The 15,004-nt window shown below is 46.4% G+C and overlaps 1 protein-coding gene across 1 annotated transcript in view; it reads right to left on the bottom strand.

Annotated features, from left to right (window-relative positions):
• Positions 1–1,659: 1,659 nt before the first annotated feature.
• The window catches only part of LOC103610905 (phakinin), a 23,033-nt gene continuing 9,688 nt past the window's right edge, over positions 1,660–15,004 (bottom strand). The window contains exons 3-5 of the mRNA XM_008594968.1: positions 8,133–8,264; positions 3,842–4,062; positions 1,660–1,900 (exon numbers count right to left, since the gene is read on the bottom strand). Coding sequence (XP_008593190.1) covers positions 1,897–1,900; positions 3,842–4,062; positions 8,133–8,264 — 357 coding nt within the window. The 3' untranslated portion in view covers positions 1,660–1,896. The remainder of the gene's footprint in view (positions 1,901–3,841; positions 4,063–8,132; positions 8,265–15,004) is intronic.

Here is a 15,004-nt window from a genome sequence, read left to right as displayed (position 1 = left end):
AGCTTCTCCACCCGCTCCAGCACCTTCTCCACCAGCTACCAGTCCCTGGGCTCCATCCAGGCGTCCGGCCACCGGGCCCGGCCGGCCAGCAGCACCGCCAGCGTCTATGAAGGCGCCGGGGGCTCGGGCTCCCGCATTTCCGTGTCCCGCTCCACCAACTTCCGGAGCGGCTGGGGGTCTGGGAGCTTGGCCGCGGGGATGGCTGCGCGCCTGGCGGGAACAGGGAACATCCAGGGCGGGAAGGAGACCATGCAAGACCTGAACGACCGCCTGGCCTCCTACCTGGACAGAGTGAGGAGCCTGGAGAGTGAAAATCGGAAGCTGGATAGCAAAATCNAGGTTCTGGCCATTCAAACACAGAAGTGCCTGCTTTGAATGGCTGACCTTTTAGGGGTCCTCGCCTTCCAAGCCTCCAGCTATGTTTAAGTTGGGGATTTAGGTCTTGGCTGGGGGGCAAAAAATTAATAGTAATGAGAAAGGAAAAGAAACAGACTGTAGTGCCTGATGCATCCAACATAACTAGGCCAGCTGCACACTGTCTTCTGGCAGGGCCCTTGTATCCAGGTGGTTCAATTACAGGCAGCCCCTAGTGGGCAGCAACGGAGGAGATGGATGCTTCGAGGAAATGTAGCATCAGGTGGTGACTTGCCTATTTCCATGCCTCCAACAACAAACTGAATTATGGAAAGGTGTTGTGCAAACTGTAGATAGCTGTTCTGCCCATGTGACCTGTTAATACAATTCCTCTGATCCTGCAGACCAAAAAGGAAAACCACTTGGAGCAATTCCTAGCAGAAGACTCCATGTCTTGCCTTGCTTCTCTTTTACACTTTCTTAAGGATAAAAAAGGTTTCTTTTGGTTGAGTTGGCCTTGGCTGCAGGTACGGGGGTCTTCAAATGTGCCCATTTTCGATATATCATCCTGTCTGGATTAGCAGAAAGAACAAAGAACAAAGACTCAGCTTGGGTATTTTGGTCTAATTCTACATGACAGACTGACAGAAGCTTGAGGGAAGAATTAAGAAATTAAGGCTGGGCTTTTTTGTTGTTCTTGTGGTTTTAGAGGCACTGAGAGCCTGGGGTAGGACACAGGTGCTGCTTTCAATTTTAATCAGAATGCAGGGGAGTCTTGCCTGTGTACGTGGCAGATGCACGAACTATATTTGGCTGGCCCAGGCCCTGAAAGGGCTGGGGAAAGGACCCTGAAAGACAATTCTGAGGCTGTGAATGGGGTGAGCAATCACAACCTAATTAATCCCCCCCCAGACTTAAACTGAAGTTCCCTTTAAATTGACTGAGACGTGCTCTGTCAATAGCAAGTGAAATGTGTGTCTGCACATAAATGGCATGCAGAGGACATTAAAGAGGTCTGAATACTCTGTGGTGCCTGTAATTATGATACATGCAATACAGCACTATGCTAATCCCCCCTCCAGCAAGAGTGTTGGTTTTGCCCCCAGTTGTGGCAGTCCTGTATGCCCTGTGCACAACTTTTGCCCGAGTTGCACTTTTATGTTGAAAAACCCAAGAGCAGCTGACACTTGGATGGCAAGGCAGATGGTGTCACCCTCAAGGAGACTTCAAGAATGGCTCCACGAGCAAAGGCCAGGCAGATAAAGTGATATCCATCTCCACTCTATAGTGAGTTGAACAAGTGGCAAGTGGAAGCTGCACACAAAGCATTTATTGGAGAGGGACAGGAGGTCGCTGAAGTTACAGACTACTTAAATTAAAGCAGAAGGACCCTCTGCACTTCCAGGAAGCTTTTCTGCTCAAGCTGAATCAACTAGGGAATCCAGAAGGAAGTGAAGCGTAGGGGAAAGCTCCTCAAGCAACTTCACCGGGCAGCTGGTGAGGAAGGGAGCCTTTTCTTCATGGAAAGAGGAAGTTTCTCCATTAGCTGAAAAGAAACACACGAGTCAGAAGAACAGATGAGAGAAATCGGTAAAGATATCACAGTAGGATTAAGGGGAAGGCAGATATCACATGGGAAAAAAATGTGGCCTTTGGAACAAGACAGTTTGGGGTTTTAAACCCCTGCTCCATAGTTGTTAGCTGTGAGACCTTGTGCAAATGACTTCAGCTCTCTGAGGCCTTGTTTCCTTTCTATAAAATGGGGATAATGACCTAGTCCTGGTAGGGTTTTGGGAAGATAGAGAATTTACGACTGTGCTGGCACCTAGCAGGCACTTGCTAAATGGAATACTTATATCTTTGAGATAAATTCAGCCTAACTCAGTACTCTTTGTGTTTATTTAAAATGACTTTGTGTATGTATTCAGACATTCATAAGTATTTGAAAAAATTAGCTTTGTTAGGAATATCTGGCTTTCATTATCAACAGAAATTGATCCAATAAAAAGACAGGTGGAAAGGAGCTGGATGACGTTTTCCATTGGAAAGGAGGGAGGGGTTAGGTCACTTTCATGTGGCCCTTTTGCCTTCAGGAGAAAGAGATGTCACACTCTTTGAGAGAGCCAGAGACCTGCCTCCACCTCCTGTGTGGCCGTGGACAAAACCTCTTCTGCTCTGGGCCTTTGTATTCTCTCTTGAATCATGAGGGGTTGAACTATGTGACTGATAAGTTGTCTCTCAGAGCTGCTATTCCTTATTCAATGTATGCCACAGAAGGGACCTTGGAGGAAAACATGAAGATACAGAACTATGATAAAAAATAAAGGCATGGATTTCTGGAAAGAGTTGGCAGGGAAGCTAAGTCTGAGGCTGATGTATATGCTTCTGGAATCCATTTCTATTAAAAAAGACTGCATATATACTAATATATTCATATGTATGTGTGTGTGTCTGATTATGGCAGACTCTGTGGCTGGCCAACCTGCCATCTCGACTGCTTGTCTGCCTCCACTGTGAAGCTTGGAAAAGCTAAAGAGTTGCTTTCCAGCATTCCTCGCAGGTAGGTATGGCCACATGAGCAGGTTCTGGTCAATGAGGTATAAGGGGAAGCCCCCTGGAGGCCTTCTCAAAACGCTTCCCTTCACTGGTAAAAGGAGAGAGCCGTTCAAGGAAAAACCTGTTTGCTTCTGCCTTTTCTCTCCCCTTTCTTCTGGCCATGAATGAGGATGCAATGTCTGGAGCTGTGGCAGATGTTTGGCAACCATGGGGTGACAAAGACAAAGACAAAAAGTCAACGTATCATGGCATGTTAGAAAGATGAAAAGAGCCTGGATCCTTAATGAAATCATTGAGCAGCCAAGATCACCTATTTCTGGGAATCTCAAGTAAATACGGTTCCAGTCCTTGCTACTCAAAATGTGGTCCGTTGGCCTGCAGTATAGTTATCACCTGAGAGCTTTCTAGAAATGATGGATCTTGGGCTCCACCCCAGACCTACTGTATTTTAAAAAGACACCCGGGTGTTTTGGGTGCACAATAATGTTTCAGGAACCCTGGTTTTTAGCCCTATTCATTAGGTTCTATTGCATGCAGCTGAAGCATTCCTAGCAGCTACTGTGTCCTAGGTTTGTATATGTGTGAATATGTGTGTATATATGTGTATGAATATATGCACTTATATGTATATATACACATATAATATATATTTGCATATGACTATATATATTATTCGTAGGTAAGTAGAAAAATCCTGAAAGGATGCAACTAGGCTGTGGGAATGGGTGCGTGGTGGTGGGGGGGTGGGGGTTTGGGGTGATTTCTCCGTTTTTATCTTGATTACTTCTATAGTGTTTGGAAAAAAGTTATTACTATTTTGGCAGCTGGCCAGTATGGGGATCTGAACCTTGACCTTGGTGTTGGAAAAAAGTAATTATTTAAGAACCTATGAAAATGCATTCCTTTACCACTAGAGAGGGCCGGGGCCTACCCGCTCTCCTCCCTGTCCAGCAGGGCGTGGTAGGAGGCGACGTCCTTCTGCAGCTGGCCCTTGCGCGCCAGCAGATGCGCGCGCTCCTGCTGCTGCTGCTCGGCCTCGGCGCGGATCTCGCTGAGCTCGGCCTCCAGCCTGCTCACCACTGCGCCCAGGTTCTGGAGCTCCATGTCATGCCAGTGCTTGGCATCGTGCAAGGTGTTTTCCAGACCTCGTTTCTGGAGAAAAGAACAAACTTGGTCCAAACCCAAGGCCGACAGGCTGGACTGTGAAGACGGAGGTGTGCAGAGCAGTGGGCAGGGCTGCGGTGAGCCTGGTCTGCCCTTTCCTTTCGGGACAGGGACAGGGACCTTGCCAGTTATGTGTACTGATGGGGGCCTGTCTTACGTGGCTGGGGGGTGGGGGAGATAAGGAATCCTCCTCAGGGGGGAGTCTCTGGTTTAGTCTGATTCAGTGGCGTTTTTGATGGGAGGGAGGGTGGGAGAGGAAAGGAAGGAAGGGGGCTGGAGAGAAGTGGGAGACACGCAGAGGCAGTTTGCAGGTGTTTCTTCAAGTACCTGGCTCTCCTGGGCTGCCTTGAGCCTTTCTCATGACTTCTTCCCCACTGGGGAGCTCTCTCCCATCCATTGCTGAAACCCCATCTGTGTTTGGCTAAGACGCTGTCTCCTGCAGCACTTTCCCAGACCACTATAGTTAGAATGGCGGTCTCCCGCCTTTACGTACTCAGCATTTTCTCTTTAGTGTTTTAGTAGCTCATCTCTGCTAATCCCTCTTCCTCTGCTGACCTTTCACTGTGGGTCCCCACCGGCCAGCCCTGAGCCCATTTCTGTCTGAGCTGTGCGTGCTGGCTCTGCACTGGTTGGTCTCCACCAACACTCAGGACTCTAATGGTCGTCGCCAGGCTAGTGATGCTTGCTTGCATGGGTGCTGCCAGCACAGACCTCTCCCCCGGTGGCCATGGACCTGCTGCTGAACTTGTTGCCGAAAATATATACTCAGACCTCAAATCAAGGTGTTGAGAATGGAGCCCCTGGCCGCCTTCTGGGCCTGCTGGCCCGTCCTCTTCTGTGCTTCAGTGGTGGACCCACGTGAGCTAGAACTGGGGAAGGACGTGCCCCTGCACTTCTTCCTTCCCTTCCCTCCCCTTCCCTTCTGCAGTCATCACAGCCTCTTGTATATTCTGAATCCTGCCTCTTGTACTTCCTGAGAAGTTTTCACATTTGTGCCCTCCTCTCCTCTCTAGCCACCATGGCCTGGGGTTGGACGCTTGTCACCTCTCACCTTGGGGTCACCTCAGTGACCTCCTGCTCATCTCCCGGCCTCTAGTCCCTCCTTTTCCTGAGTTCCCCACACAGCAGCCACAGTGCTCTGTCTAAAATCCAAATCCGGCCTTGTATGTCCTCTGCTTAAAACGCTTCGGTAGCTCCCCAGGTTCCCGGACATGGCACACACAACGGGCCCAGTAGTGTTCCATCTTCACTCCCACCCCCACTTGACGGCAGCATCAGTACTTCTAGTCTTGGGCTTCATTGGGTCCATGCTGTTTCCCGCACCCGCACCTTCCTCCTCATCCCTTCCAGTATCCTCACCAGGCTCACTCCTACTCATCCCCAAGTCCAAGTGGCTCGGGGGTCGCGTCCCCCAGAAAGCCATCCTTGACACTCCTCCTCCCCTCCAAGCTGGGTTAGGGGCCCTTCTGTGTTTCTGTGGCTACCCAAGCACATGTATGCCCTTGAACTTACCGGAGTGGATTAAGCTTTCTTAGGGGCGTGTCTCTTCCACTGGATGGTGAGCTCCTTGAAGGAAGGAACCAAGTCTCTGTAACCCCAGTGCACAAGACAGGGCCTGGCACAGAGTAGTGCTTGGTGTGTGTAGGTTGCTCCAGATGACAGACTTGTGTTCTGGTTACACTGATCGCCCTGCCTATCTGTCTCCTCATGAGACTGGAAACCTCTTTCTTTGCATCTTACCATATACCATGCCCTGAAAACTGCATTGTTGACTAATAAACACCTTTTCAAAACGTTGTGCATCTATTTAACATTTTTTAAGAGTATTAATTATGGTGGACCTATAATTTAGCATATGGCTTTTTTATATAACACATACATAAATATCTTTCTAAATTGGGTTGAGTCAAATCTCGATAAAACAAGTTTCTGTATCCAGCCCTCCAGATGAAGATTTTTTTGTTTTTCCTTTTTGTCTTTTTTTTCATGACCGGTAACGGGATCGCAACCCTCGGTGTCGCACCCATACCGCGACCGGCAATGGGATCGCAACCCTTGGTGTCGTGCCCGCACCGCGCTCAACCAGTGAGCGGACCGGTCTCTATATGGGATCCGAACCCTCGGCGGAAGCGCCGCCACTCTACCAAGTGTGCCACCGGGCCGGCCCCAGATGAAGATTTTTGACCCTTTTGACCACTGTGGCTGAAATGGAAGATTCTTGGTCATGATGCCATTTGGATTCATGGCTGCTGTTAAACAGGAACCTCTCTATTATCTTATTTAGATCTTTATTCCATAGGATATGAAAATGTTGAGTCAGATTCCCATTGTACATATATTTATAGGGAGAAAATGTGATCACTAGAAAATAAATCTAGACCACTGTCTGGCCTAGGGCTATTCATTGACTGGTGGGATCTGAAAGCCCCTCTACAGCAATGAGGATGAAGAAAACGTCACCTGGACTTTGAGAAACATTTGTTCCAACTTCTCCGAGTTTTCTCCCTTGGTTCACGCAGGAAATTGTTTAGTTTGTGAGTAGTAGTTGTTGACATTGGATCTGTAATGCCTGTGATTTGGAAAAACCCTTCATAGAATCACGGTTGGATCATCTATCTACAGTTTTTGCTCCATGTGTGAGGTAAGTTCTCTATGTGGCCTGAGGTTTTTCCTTGGTGACTTAGGACCCACTGCCCAAGGGGCAGTCATGGGAACCCCTTTCAAAGGTCCCATGTGTCTTCCATCCCACTCAGAGTCCAAGTCCAGCCTCCCCACCTAAGTCCCTGACATTCTGGCAGAAAGAGAGGCTGCGTGGTTCTCCCACAGATGCTTCATGTTGTGTGACCCCCTCCCATCCAGAGCCCTCTGGTTCCTGCGGTTCTATCAGCTCCTCCACAGAAGTCACATTAACTCCTTGGGGACAAAGACCATGTCTAGTTAGTTTTATGTCCCCAAAGTATGTGGTACGGGGCCCAGAACATAATAAAAAGTGATGCCAATGGTAAGAAGAGCATGCTCGCATGCATCCTCTCACCGGATCTCGTAGAGACACTGAGAAGTGGGATGATTGTGACTGTCATCCCTATTTTGCAGAAGAGGAAAGTGGTCTTAGGATTTGCCCATTTACACAAGTGATAAATGGAAGAGCTGAGCCCTTCTGACTCTTGATTTTTCTCCCGTCAGATCCTTTCCTCACATCCTCTTGCCCTGACCCAGATCCTGTCATGGGCCTCACTGGACCGCAGACCATCCCAGATGCACAAGGATTACATGGAGCAACCTCTTCCTACACTCCAATTTGCACCAGCAGAGCTGTGGTGAGGGCAGTACAAACGACCCCATGGAGGGGCATTTAGGAGGAGCTGTGCTTGACACCCTAATAGAAACTCCGTCCATCCCAGAGATCTGAGGGTAAATTGCTGCATTATTAATAATTACTTTAATAATATTAGTGAGTCTGAGGAGCTCAATAGGTGTCTTAGGTTGGGGGTCTCCAGAAGCAGAGCCTGAGACAGGGATACTGAAGCTTGTGAATAATTAAGGGATTGTGCTCAGGCCAAGGGGGAGCGAGGACGGCAGGACAGGACAGGGAAGGTGCTAAGCAAGGATGTGGTCTTGGCTGGAATCTGGCTGCAGCCTGACCCATGCAGAGCTATGGTGTGGGACTTACACCATTCCACTTTGAAGCAAGTGGGCTGGGCATTCAAGCCCCCTGTCGGTCAGTCACTAGCTGAGGGCTGGGCTGGGGTTGCTAACCTCCCTGGCCAGGTGTCTTCTGTTTGGCCAAGGGCAGTTCTTTGGCGAAGCGGGGCAGCAGAGAAGGGGCAGCTGCGGGCATTAGCAGCCGACATTCACGGCAGCTGCCTGGAAAGGATGTCTTTGGAGGGCTCTACAGCATCTACCGCATGATCCTTGAGAGTCAGAGCTATTTCAGGCCTCAAAACTCATATGATGTGAGATGGGAATCCCTTGCAAACTATGACCTGTGCGAGTAGCATTTGACAGGGGAGAGTTAAAATTAACACGAGAAATGCCAGGGCCCTGCTTGGCCCACTCACCAGGGCCCGCAAGGATTCCGTCTCAGCCTGGAGGCTCTGGACTTGGCACGACGTGTTGTGTAACTCCACCCTGAGGGTAGCAGCCAGCTTCTCTTCCTGGGTCTGGGCCATGCGGGCCACCTCCTCCTGTTGCTGTGGAGAGTCAGGTCTCAGTGTGAGCAGGGACGAAGCAAGTCGCAGCCTGTCCTTCCTTCTCAGCCCTTCTAATTGCCACGAGAGGAAGCTTAGTGCCAGATGCTAAAGTCCCCCTTCTCTACAGTCCCCCTCACCAACATGTATACAAAATTTATTTAGTTTGAACATGGAATGCCTGCAAATGAAATAAAATTCAAAAGATTTCCTAAAGAATATAGAGTAGGAAGTCTCCTTTTCTCCCTGGGTCCTAATTACCCGTTTCTCCTGTTTCCAGTTTCTTATACCTCCTTCCAGAAATATTTTGTATATTTATAAATAAATATGTATAATCCCCCCTTGCTTTGGTACTTAATATAGCTTAGAAATTATTCTATATCAGTATATAAAGATCGAGTACATTCTTTTCAGTGGCTGCCCCGTATTGCCTTGTTTGTAAGTCATGTAATTTATTTGGAAATCCCTGCTGATGGACACTTCGGTTGTTTCCAGTCTTTTCCAATCACAAATGGTGGTACAAAAAGTAAACTTACAGCCCTCATTTTGCACACAAGGGAGTCTTTGAGGGGTAATTCCTGTAGTAGAACTGCTGCTTTAAAAGGGTATGTATTTGTGATTTTGGTGAATGTTGCCTGATTGCCCCTCAGAGATTCATAACCCCTGTAAGATGGTGCCAGTTGCCCCAAACCTTCCTCCACCAAGGAGTTATCCAACCTGATCTCTGCCAACCTGATAGTCCCTGTTTCCTTGTAAAAACCAGTCTAGCCACAAGTGGAATACAAGGGGAAGGTCTGCATTTTGAAACTTCTGTCCAGAGCAAGCTGGATAGATTCTGACTCCTCCCCATGTGGGGACAAGGTAAAAAATGAGAGCTCACGCTTATTTTCTTCAATGCATTCTGATGGAATTGTCAATGATGTAGGAGAAAAAGCTGCTTCTCCTCCTAGGTTACTGGCTTTCTGGAATTACCATTTTTACCACATATGATACTTATTTATGGAATAATGCAAATCCACTGTCTAAGAAACCCCAACTCCGGAGGCTCACATCTCAGTAGTGGTTCCTCCAATTCTTGCTGCTTGAAGGCTGTCGAGAGCTCCAGGGAGTGACCACTGAAGGCTTGGGAGCAGCTGGAGGAGAACGAAGCCAGGGCCCACTGGGCCCATGTCTGGGTGTCCCTGGGCCATCATTTGGCCTCTCAGCCTCAGCCCCCACCCACAGAATGCAGAGGACAGTGAGTGGAGAAATAATAAGATGACACCCTCCCCGGGTCACTATGGGGCTTCCCTCAGTTTGTTCATGTGGAAGCTTTTAGAAGCTTAAAAGCATGAAAAGGTTGGCCTTATATATTTTCTATATGTGAAAAGTAACAGTTGCTGAGTTGAATACTACTAAAATAATTAATATGTATCAGGCACTGACTCTGTGCTGAGCACCATGTTAACAGCTTTAAGTTCATTATCTCACTTAACCCTTACAACCCTACGAAGCAAATGTCGTTATTATCCGCATTTTACATGAAAAAACTGAGGCACAGAAAGGTTGAGTTATTTGCTCAAGATCATGTGACCTATGAGGACAGGACAAGGATTCAGGCTCAGTAGAAGACCCCAGAGCTGTTCTCTTAGCCAGTGTTTCATGCTGCCACCTCCACTGACCCATCAGTTTAAGGCCCCTGAAATTGGAAGTATCTTCCTCCAAATTTAGGTGGGTCACTCTGAAGTATTCCTCTTATCTTCCAAGTTCTCCTTGTGATCAGTACTCCGATTCTTTCCCTCTCTTTGGGGACTGGGGTCCTGACCAGATGGGCTATGTGGGTGGGAGGGAGGCAGGAGAGGGGGTGTCCTGGAATGCACATAGAGCCCGGCAAGGTAGCTACACAGAGGGGCCAGGAGCAGCGCCGAGCTGGGGCTGGCTCCTCACAGCTCTCAGGAGCTGATTGTTAAATTTTCAGGAATTTTGTAAGCTGGTTGTTAAAAATAGCCACCATTGAAAATTAAATTATATCAAAAAAAGAAAAAGAAAATTAAATTATATCACCTTATAATACATTATATTAAAATGATAAGTACTTAAAACACATCATTTATTAGTTACTTTATCATTGTCTATGCTATTGAGGTTATTTACATGTATGGTATGTGTGTGGTGGAAATAGCATATGATGAATAGTGTGCTACTAGACATCTATCTCTTCCTGACTCTGCACTCATTTACATCAGGCTACTAGTCTGAAATCAGTCATAGTGAGAACATTTACACCATGGAAATTGGCAAACACTACAAATCAGTGATTGACTTATTGTTTTGTTGATTGTCTAGACTTAAGCAAGGGATGCAAAAAATGTTAATAATGCAGATTAAACTTAAAAGTATGTTGTGTCTGTAGTTGTTGCATTGTGAATAGTACAAAAAAGAGAGAAAATATTCTTCCAATATTTAAAAATACTGATTCATCAGTTACTAACATCATTGATGAATGAGCTCATTAAGGTCAACAAAAACAATTTTCCTTCATCAATGATGTGAGTGACTTTTTGCTTAATCAGAAATTAGTAATCAAGCATTTTTTTTTTTTTTAAAGATGACCGGTAAGGGGATCTCAACCCTTGGCTTGGTGTTGTCAGCACCATGCTCAGCCAGTGAGCAAACTGGCCATCCCTATACAGGATCTGAACCCATGGCCTTGGTGTTATCAGCACCGCACTCTCCCGAGTGAGCCACAGGCCGGCCTGTAATCAAGCATTTTTTGTAGTCTGACTTTGTGACACTATTGTTGATGATAGAATTATGAAAATGGATGGTGGATTTCGCAAGAAATAGCAAGTAACACTGAAGCTAGAGGTGTAATTGAAATAGTAAAGTAAGTATTTTATCTTAAAATTTATGTTATTAGTAAAATTATATAAATAAAAAAAATCAACAGAAATTGTTACATTACCCTTAAGTGGTACTGTGAATTTGACGGGCACATACATACAGACCATACAGTTTTCCCAGACAGCAGCTATGAAATTTTTATCATCACACCGTGAAAAGCCAGGGAATGAGGGGGAGCCTAGTCCTATGGAGAGCAGGTTTCAAAGCCTCGGTGGACAGGTCTGGTATAAAGCTGCTGGCCAAGGCCACAGCCACAGTCCCCCACGAGATCTGTCCCTTTTCGCAACCCAGTGAGTGGCTTCAGTGGTACCCACTGGTCTTCAGAGGGATGAAACCCCATGTCTGAGTTTCATTAGCAGAAATACTGCACCCAAGTGTTTCCTAAACATTCTTGGATCACCAGCATGGTTTTTCACACTGAGTACTAATTCATGCTATTTTTATTTAAACTAATTCACTTTTTCTTCGTAAATAAATATGTTTAAAATGGAAACTGTAGGTTAGTTCTCAAACTTCAATGTGCATCGCATCATCTGGAGATCTTGTGAAAATGCAGGAGACCTTGAGGGGGGCCCAGGTGTCTGCATTTCCAGCTCCCAGGTGATGTCTGGTCCATGGAAGCAAAGTTCTAGATTGCTACAGAATCTAATAAGACAATATCACTTGCCACAGATAGAAGATAACTAAGAAATTAATAAAATTATAACAAACCAATGTTATTAAATTCTAGCGACCATTGCCTTCTAAGCTGCCAAGTCCCAAAGACTGCTTTCTCTCTGCTGAAAGGTGAGATTAATAAGGATAGCACAGGTGTGAAAGACCTGCCAGCACCATACACTTTCTCCTAGTTTAATTAAAATTAAAAGAGAAAAAGAAATGAATTTGATCACTATGAGTTTCAATGTCATTTAATACTGTGTCCCATGCCTTCTCAAATCATCTTGCTACAAGTGATACTTGCCAGTTAATTGCTTTAACACACCTAAAAGGATTACACATTCTTCTCCAATGGCTTTTTAGATTTATGCTTTCTGGTTATTATAATAACTCTGTTTCTGTTTCCATTTCAATCCAATGCCTCCAGATTTCTCCTCACGACCAAATGGCAGATGTGTGACCCTAGGCCTTGAGGACAGGAAGGTAGGACTATGTTCCATTGCTTGGTGCAGTTGCTGGGGTATGTAATGAGACTCAAATAAGGCTTTGAAACCAGCTTGGCTCCACTGTGTAGGAGCTGAGCTGCCCATATCTGCACTCCATCTACATTATATTTCTAGGGCAGGAGAATGTGTGGATATCTTGAAATATGATAAAGATTTTCTTTTTTTTTTTTTCCTTTTTGTCTTTTTTTTTTCGTGTCCGGCAACAGGATCGCAACCCTTGGTGCTGCGCCCGCACCTCGCTCAGCCAGTGAGCAGGAACCGGTCTGTATGTGGGATCCGAACCCTCGGCGGGAGCACCGCCGCACTCCCAAGCGGGGCACTGTAGCAGTGTGCCACCGGGCCAGCCCAAGGTTTTCAAATTTCAAAAATCTTAAATTAAATATGCATGTTATTGCATGTGAAGGAAAAAAAAGAGAGAAGAAAAGCAGCATGCTTTTAGGTCATAATTAAGTATTTAAGAGTCTGATTATTGGAGATATAGATGGTGGGATAGGCGGAGGGAGCAAAAAAGGGCTATCTCCACACCTGACCCACTTTGCTGATTAGCATTGCCATTCCTAAAAACACCCTTGGCAATGACCTGGAATTGGAAGAACTGCCACCTTGTAGTGTGAGGGACGGTGAGTGGTTAGGAGGAGGTGGAGTGTGGACAGAGAGTGATGGTGCTCCCTGATGTTAGAAATAGCAGGTGCATTCTTAGCAGATCATGGAACCAGGTGAGCGTTCAGGGGTGGGAATGTGTCTCCTGCCTTGCCCTAAGCAGTTGCCGTGCAGGTTTAAGCAAGTCATTAGAGCTCCCTGGTTTTTGCAGCTGGTGAACAACGAACTGTTTTATAACAGCATTGTTCTGCCGCAGAGTATACAGCTCCCTGCCTTGGCTCTTAAGCACTTTTCAGATTTCGTGAGATCATATTAACCTCATTGTGCTCACTATCATGGAGAGAGGGAATGCACTGGGCTCTTGGGGACACAGGGGTTCCCGATCTTGAATCAGAAGAATTTTATCACACAAGGAGGGCACAGAACCTTGGTTTGAAAAGATCCTGACAGAAGATTGACATAACCTTTAGTCCCTCAGGACAAAGGCCTCCCAAACCTCACATTCCACAGGATGTTCCTTCTTTATTCTTAAAAAAAGAAAATGAATCATGGTCCCCCTCCAATGTGATCTGTCCAGTTCAGCCTAGCAGTTGAGTGTCGGCTCTGCAGTCAGAATGTGTGGTTTGAATCCCAGCTCTGCCACTTTTTAAGTGGGTGATTTTGGGCAAGTTTCCTAATCTCTCTGTGCCTCAGTTTCCTCCTCTGTAAAGTGGCTAAAATCATAATACCTTTCTCATGTTGGGAAGACGGACCGAGAACATACCTGCCAGGTGCTTAGGACAGTGTCTGGCACTCGGTAAGTGCTCACAAAGCTCAGCTGGCACTGCCTTCACGGCACGTCTCATTCTGCCTGTGGAAGAGTGGCCTTCCAGCCATTCCACAGCCCCACACTAGACTGCAGGCACCTTGCGTGCAGGGACAACTTCATACTCCCTCTGTCTCTCCTGGGGACCTGACATGGCTTTTTACACCTACGACATACTCAGCAACATTTATGGAAGGTCTACAACGTGGGTCAGGCACATGCCAGGGACTAGGGGAGAAGAAGAGGACCTACCAGGAATGGAATTAGATCAATCTCCTTTTCATCAGGAGGATCAGCTATTATTACTGTGACAGTTGTAAGTCAGTTTATAGTCATGCAGTAACATATGTTATTCAGCTAAGGATAGCTCTTGACAGGCAGCGCACACACCCTTGGCCTCCCCTGGCCAGATGCAGGATTTATCTGGGAGAAGGCTGGATGCCGTCCAGTCTGCACCAGTGACATGGGTTCTCCTTAGCAGGAATGAGAAAAACACACGCCTCACCCGGTGAGACTTCAACATTGGCAGAATAGCTGGCCTGGAGAAGTTCGGCCAAGTTTCTCCTCGAGTTTACACAAGAACTGCCTGGCTGCTCTCTTTTGGGTGTAGGACCAATTCCCAGCCTCTGGCCAAGCTGCCAAAGGAAACACAGATGAGCAAATGGATTTGTGGTCCTGCTGCTGCCTGTGGTCGTAGCGAGCACACCCTGTTGATAAGAGCAGCAGAAGAGGCTCAACAATGAGTCTAATGCTGAGGAGAAAACAGATTTTTCCTCTTAAAGTAATTATTGGAGAGTCTAAATTATAGTATTTTTGTTCTGGTTTATTGCGATCATCCTGTTTCAAAGAAGGAACTCCTCTTCTTTGTCTGATTCTAGGAGATTAGTAAGCATAAAATATGAACCACGCTACCTTAATTTCTCAGGGATTTGGGTTGTTTCATCTTTGCAAATCTCCTATTCTAAGCATAAAATATGAACCACACTACCTTAATTTCTCAGGGATTTGAGTTGTTTCATCTTTGCAAATCTCCTATTATAGAAATAAGGTTCCTATAATTTTTATGGGAAAGGTTTCTTTAAAAATATCTAACGTGAGCTTTGAGATCAGAAGAATCAGGTAGCCAAGGATGAGTATTTTTTGAAGCCAGGGGCTCTTTGTCCACAGCACCAAGGCAGGGCCTCGCACCTGGGTTGTGCTTGACAAGTGGATTTTGAATGAATAAGTGAGTGGAGATTCCTTGGTAGGAGATGTGAGAAGGAAGGTGCAATGTAGGGTGATCCCCTTTGTAT

The sequence above is a fragment of the Galeopterus variegatus genome, unplaced genomic scaffold (genome assembly GCF_000696425.1).
Source record: "Galeopterus variegatus unplaced genomic scaffold, G_variegatus-3.0.2 Scaffold11999, whole genome shotgun sequence".
Classification (NCBI taxonomy): domain Eukaryota; kingdom Metazoa; phylum Chordata; class Mammalia; order Dermoptera; family Cynocephalidae; genus Galeopterus; species Galeopterus variegatus.
This window is presented reverse-complemented; position numbering and strand designations above follow the sequence as displayed.